Source organism: Nannospalax galili, unplaced genomic scaffold (genome assembly GCF_000622305.1).
Source record: "Nannospalax galili isolate Female #2095 unplaced genomic scaffold, S.galili_v1.0 scaffold1387, whole genome shotgun sequence".
NCBI lineage: Eukaryota > Metazoa > Chordata > Mammalia > Rodentia > Spalacidae > Nannospalax > Nannospalax galili.
The window spans coordinates 245,440-251,862 of NW_008355976.1; the positions used below are offsets into that span (position 1 = coordinate 245,440).

The window sequence follows — 6,423 nt, forward strand, 5'->3', positions numbered from 1 at the left end:
GAAAAGATTGCTCCTCCTCCTCAGGAGGCCCAGCTCTTAGGGACTAGAAAGACACAACAGATAGGGAATGAAAGTCAGCAGGTACAAAACTGTGGAAATGGGGTCAGGGCAGGGCCCTGCATTGGGGACCCTAGAGATCGGGTCAGGGAGGGGCTTTGTCAGTGCCTTTCTACTCAGGATGAGCCCTACAACCACTTTGCTGAGTCTTCCTCTTGACTCTTTTCCTCCTGACCCCAACTCCCTCCCAAGGATCCAGGTTTAAATGGTATCTCAGTGCCAAAGGGCCTCAGAAAGTACCTAGTTAGGTGAGGAGCCCAAGGCAAGGCCCAGAGAGCCTTGGACAAGCACTACAAGTACCCATCCAACAAACAGAACCAGGGCTCTCCCATGGGTCAGACCAAGGAGCAGGCACAGCCCAGAGCTCCCTTGAGTGGAGGGTTAAGCCATTTATGATCTGTTTCCACAGAGGATGTCCAAATTAGTGACAAGATTACTATCTCAAAGAACTTTAAGGAGAATGTGATCCGCCCCATCCTGAAAGTGAGTTTTTCTTGGCTTTTCCTGCTGGAGTCTGGGGTTGGAGGAGCAGGACCTTAGCCACTCTAGGACTATGAAGATTCCTATTTTCCCCCATCATTGAGTACCCCACCCTAACCGGCCTCTGCAGGCTCACTTCCGGAGGGATGAGTTTCTGGGACGGATCAATGAGATCGTCTACTTCCTCCCCTTCTGCCATTCAGAGCTCATCCAGCTCGTCAACAAGGAACTGAACTTCTGGGCCAAGAGAGTAAGAGGGGACTGACTGCCCATGGGTGGGGATAGGACATCTGGAACTCTGACTGGGAATGACCCCTCCCCCTGGTGGTTGGAGCACTGTGGTATGGGGTCAGTAGTCCTGGGGGCATAGCATCTCACCAGCCCATACCTCGGGTCATTTTGGCAAGAGCTGAAAGGCACTTGGCCACCACATGCAGACAGATGTCTCTCTGACCCACCTCAGGCCAAGCAAAGGCACAACATCACACTGCTGTGGGACCGCGAGGTAGCAGATGTGCTGGTTGATGGCTACAATGTTCATTATGGTGCCCGCTCCATCAAGCATGAGGTGAGCACAGGGGCCTGAGAAAACACATGTCTCCATACCTCCTTCCCTGGTGCCTCTAGACTCAATCTCCAAGCTCTGTCTCCCTGTAGTCTATCTCCCGGAATTGCCCATGCCAATAGAACCAAAACTTTTTGGAACCAAAAATAAAAGATGGTCAACCAAAACCACTCTGGGGGCTGGAGAGATGACTTAAGTGGTTAAGAGCACTGCTGCTCTTGCAGAGGACCCAGATTCGGTTCCCAGCACCCACATGGGCAGCTAACAGCTATCCTTAACTCCAGTTCCAGGGGATCAAATGTCCTCTTCTGGTCTTTTTAGGCATTGCATGACACAGGTACACTTGCATACATGTAGGCAAAACATACACATAAAATAAAACCAAACAAATAAATTACAGTTTTTCATTTTTGGGGTTTTTTTTGTCTTTTTGAGACAGGGTCTCCCTGTAACCCCAGCTGTCCCTAGAACTCACTATGTAGACCAGGCTGGCCTTGATCTCACAGAGATCTGCCTGCATCTGCCTCCCAAGTGCTGGGATTAAAGGCGTGTGCCACCACGCCCGGCAAATTACAGTTTTTAAAAAGACACTCTCTGGAGGGTGAACAAGTATGAACCCTCACTGGAAGGGGTCCTGGGCTGGGAGCCTCAGAAACTAACATCATAAAGCCTTTAGCATCAACCTGTGATCTTGTTGCCATTAACCCCACTTTGTGGGTGAGGAAACTAAGACTTAGTGACTTGCCTAAGCAGTAAGTGATAGAAGCTAGCTCCAGGCTCAGGCCACAGGCTTGGTGCAGGCCAAGACAGTGATGATCATGTCACTTTCCATCACCTGCAGGTCGAGCGTCGTGTGGTAAACCAGCTGGCAGCAGCCTACGAACAAGACCTGCTGCCAGGGGGCTGTACCCTGCGTATCACCGTGGAAGACTCCGACAAGCAGCTCCTCAAGAGCCCCGAACTGCCCACACCAGAGGCCGAGAAGCGTCCACCCACGCTGCGCCTGGAGATCATTGATAAGGACAGCAAGACCCACAAACTGGACATCCGGGCACCACTCCATCCCCAGAAGGTGTGCTACTCCATCTAGCATCTGCTTGCCTGTGTGTGCCCTGAACATCCAATAAAGGCCCCTCACTGTGGCATGGCAACTGACCTACCTTCTCCTCATGCTGCCCCTGGAAGAGCCTCCTCCGCCAGCCCTAAAGCAGGAGTCCTGCCCTCCCCTGCCATCTTGGTTGTAGATCTCCTCTAAGGTGAGGAGCAGAAAGGCTCCTGGTCTGTGCTTCAAGATGAACCCTATTCCCTAGAGCCCGCTGAACAGTAACATGTTCAGAAGCTCAGTGTGGCAGCTGAGAACAGATCTGGCTGGAGAAAGACAGGGACCCGGCTGTGAGGAGCCATCTCTGCTTGTGTGCATGCAGCTCATCCCCAGGATGTCCCCATGAGAGGAGAAAGGCAAGAGGCCCAAGCACACATAGCTCTGTAGTTTAATCTATCGCTACCTCTCTCCCATACCCTAAAATTCTCTATGATGCAGAGCTCCTCCCCACCTGGGAGTCAAGCTTTGTGACTAGCCTGACTAGTTCTTTACCCTGCCTTCTTTGGTGAGACAGCAGTTCCAGGTGACCAAGCTCAGTTCTCCTTCAGGAGAATGACAATACAAATAATGGGACACTGTAAGGGGCAAGATCAGGGGGTCAGGCTCCAAGCAGGTGGTTGTGGAGCCTGCCTTAACCCTGTCTCTAGCTGCCATCCCAGACAAGTGAGGCTGGAACAAGCTTGAAGTTTACTCAGGCTGCACAATGGACACAGTGCAGTGGTCTAAAACACCGTGCCCCTTATAGAGGACAGACCACAGACTAGCTGTGGTCCAACCCAACTGGGTATGAAGTAGCAAGGCCTGGCCAGTCACTGGGTGCCATCTGCAGAAGCCACCATCAGTAACCACTGTCCATTGTCCTCTGCAGGACTTGAATAAAATCTTGCTCCTCCAACCTCCTCCTGTGTGTTAACCAACAGGCTCAGGAAGCAGAGACAAGGCAAGAGACAGTGCCTTGAGTCATAGAAGAATGTTGTGACGACATGGTATGAGGCTCAAGCCAGGCAGGGGACGACTCCAGATGTCGCCATCTAGCCCCTCAGCCAGGCTGCTACTCCTACCTCAGTGATGTTCTGTAGTTGTTACTTACTTTTTGTTTTGAAATTATTTAGACTTGCAGAAAAACTACAAAAATAATAGAGTTCTCATATGCCTTTCACTCAGCTTCTCCTGAACTAGTAAGTCATGAAACCATATGGTAATTACCAAAACCAGGACAGGAAATTCACATTGTCACAGTTCTGCCTGGTCGCAGGCATGTGGATTTCGCCAGTTTTCCCCCATGTCCTTTTTCTGCTCCAGGGTCTGAGCCCAGACACTGCCTTTTCCCCCCGTAGTCTCCCTCCTCTCTGCCTCTCTCTGGCAGCTTCTCCATCCTTCTTCACTCATGATCTTGGCGTTTTTGAAGAGTCTGCACCAGTTATTTTGTTCCTGTCCCTCAGTTTGAGTTTGTCTAATGTTTTCACTGATGAGATTGAGGGTCTGCATTTTTGGCAAGATGACCACAGAGCAGTGTGCCCTTACCACCTCCCAGCAGTGGTTACTGTTTTTTCTCATTTGTACAGTGGGTTTTTTCGGTTTTTGTTTCTGAGACAGGTCTCCCTAGAGCCCCAGCTGGTCTGGAACTCATTATGTAGACCAGGCTTCACCTCACAGAGATCTGCCTGCCTCTGCCTCCTGGGTACTGGGTCTAAAGGTGTGTACCGTCGTACCCAGCCCTTTAGCAGTGGACATTGTTAACCCCATCATGAGCCTGAGGTAATGTGTGCTCAGGTTCTCTACAGTACAATTGTGAACATTCAGGCCGGGATGTAGCTCAAGAGTAGAGCTTGCCTAGCGTGCCGAGGCTGTAGGATTGATTCCCCAAGACCACAAAAACATAATACATACATAAATAGAATTTTCCCCTGGAAATAAACAAAAATCAAGCTGCCCGTGCCTATAATCCTGGCACTTGGGTGACAGAGGTAAGATTGTCACAAGTTTGAGGCTGTCCTGCATAGTGAGTTCCAGTACAGCCTAGGCTACACAGTGAGACCCTGTCTCAAAAAAAAAAAAAGGGCCAGTGAGATGGCTCAGCAGGTAAAGGTACTTGCTGCACAACCCTGATGACCTGACTTCAATACCTGGAACCCACATAAAGGAAGGAGAGAACTACCTCCACAAAAGTTGTCCTCTAATTTCCACGTATGTACTGTGACACATGTGACCATATATACACACACAATAATAAATTCTTTAATATACTTTAATATTTTTATTTGTATAAGTGTATTGTCTGCATGTATGTGAGTGCACCCATATCATGCAATGCCCGGAGGTCAGAAGAGGGCATCAGATTCCCCTGGAACTGGAGTTAAGGACGGTTTGTAGCCGCCATGTGGGTGCTGGGAATCGAACCTGGGTCCTCTACAAAGAGCAGTCAGTGCTCTTAACCAGAGCCATCTCTCCAGCCTAATAATAATTATTATTGGGCTGAGTCATCTCTCCAGCCCAATAATAATAAATTTTTTAAAGGTTAGGGAAATACTGGAAGCTGTTTAAATGTCTTGTTTATGCTTAGACTTCTTCCTAGAGGTCAGTGTTCATCATGGTGGTTATTGCTTAGACATCTTCCTGTCGTTTGTGCTTTATGATGGCCTTTATGGTCCTACCTCAGCTATATTTATTAATTGGTATTCTGTTCTAAGGAAAACCCTTTCCCCCACTTACTGATTCAATGCATGCCCTTATTATAATGTATAGTTAAGAGCACATTGCTGGTCGTGGTCCCTGCTTGACTCTCCTGAGTTCCTCTGCATTACTTCCATCCTCTGTTGAATGCTTGCTTGCGTCCTGGCACTCCAGGATGTTGTTCCAGGCTCATTCACATTCTCTCTGTCCCCGCCCTGTTATCAACCCTTTCTCTATAAATCTCCTGCTTCCTCTTATTGAATTCAACAATTGGTTTTTGGTGCTTAGAAACTTAAGATCTGGACCCCAGGTACACTCCTTGGCATGTCATTGCCTGGGCCCTCCCAGCAGAGGAGCCAGGAAGTAAGCCACATGCACATATCTATTTTCATTGCTCCATCTGTTTTATTAAAAACTGTGTGGTCACGTTGATAACTATGGTCAGTCCAGTACCATAAGGGGTGGCAGCCATCCTGAAATCTTTACTATTCCTTGTCTGCTGCTGCTCCAGCTTTCCATTTCCTCTCCTTTCTTCAGGTGTGGTAGTCAGACTTAGAGGCTCAAAGTCATTGGTCATCTGTGTAACCTTCCTATTGGATAATCAACTATAGCGAGGAACAGCGGGCATTTCACTCAAAACTAGACCAATTTTGCGCCTGAGAAACCCCTTGGCCACCTTCTTTCAAGTAAGCTGTAGACCAGAATAGATCCTCAGGTTAGCTGTCACTTCTTCAGGAGGCCAGACCCTATCTGTTGTCCTGGACTCTCGTCCTGTACGGCCATCGCATCCTGGGCTTTGCTTAGTGAGTGTGGACCACTTGTTCTGTGTCTTTGTCACTAGAGTCTAAGCACCAAGAAGACAAATGCTGTACATTAGGCTTTCTATCCACAGACCCTGCCACAGTGCCAGCCCCAAAACAGAATACTAAATTTATTTGCTTTATGTGCTTTTACTTGTCATGTGCTTGGTAGTCAGGAAGTAGAACCTACTAGGACGGGCACTCTGAACAAGGAGACCCCAGGCATCTTGGAAGGATCTTGTCATACATGACTATGATCAAAGAGAAAAATCTGAGCAGGGTGTCCACACTGTGATCCCAGCACGGGGGAGACATTGGCAGGAAGATAGTTAAGTTTAGGAGGGGGAAAAAAAAGGATAAATTAAAAGTCAATTAGCTAAAAGTGCCAATAAAGTAGAATAAAACTTCCTGAACCTGATAAGGGAAAAAGGAATCAAGAATGAAAATACAGGATTAGGAATGAAGAATTAGATGTAACTAGAAAGAGGGGACAAGTGAAATTTTTAGAACTTCACAGCAACAAATTCAGAAACACAGTCTGTAATGCCAGCACTTGGGAGATGGCTGCAGGAAAATCAAGAGTTTGGGGTCATCCTTAGCTACATAGGAAGTTCCAGGCCACCAGCCTAGGCTACATAAGAGCTTGTCTCAAGAAAAAAGCAAACAAGGGGGGGAGAGAGGGGAAGTGATGCAAATAGAGTGTACTCCTAAATTAAATCCTTTTAAAGGGGGAGAGGACTGGAGAG

The 6,423-nt window shown here is 48.2% G+C and overlaps 1 protein-coding gene across 1 annotated transcript in view; it reads left to right on the plus strand.

Moving 5' to 3' along the window:
- Positions 1-4,066, plus strand: part of Clpb (ClpB homolog, mitochondrial AAA ATPase chaperonin) — a 153,177-nt gene extending 149,111 nt beyond the window's left edge. The window contains exons 13-17 of the mRNA XM_008854047.3: positions 467-540; positions 668-787; positions 1,001-1,105; positions 1,944-2,174; positions 3,073-4,066. Coding sequence (XP_008852269.2) covers positions 467-540; positions 668-787; positions 1,001-1,105; positions 1,944-2,174; positions 3,073-3,117 — 575 coding nt within the window. The 3' untranslated portion in view covers positions 3,118-4,066. The remainder of the gene's footprint in view (positions 1-466; positions 541-667; positions 788-1,000; positions 1,106-1,943; positions 2,175-3,072) is intronic.
- Positions 4,067-6,423: the final 2,357 nt, after the last annotated feature.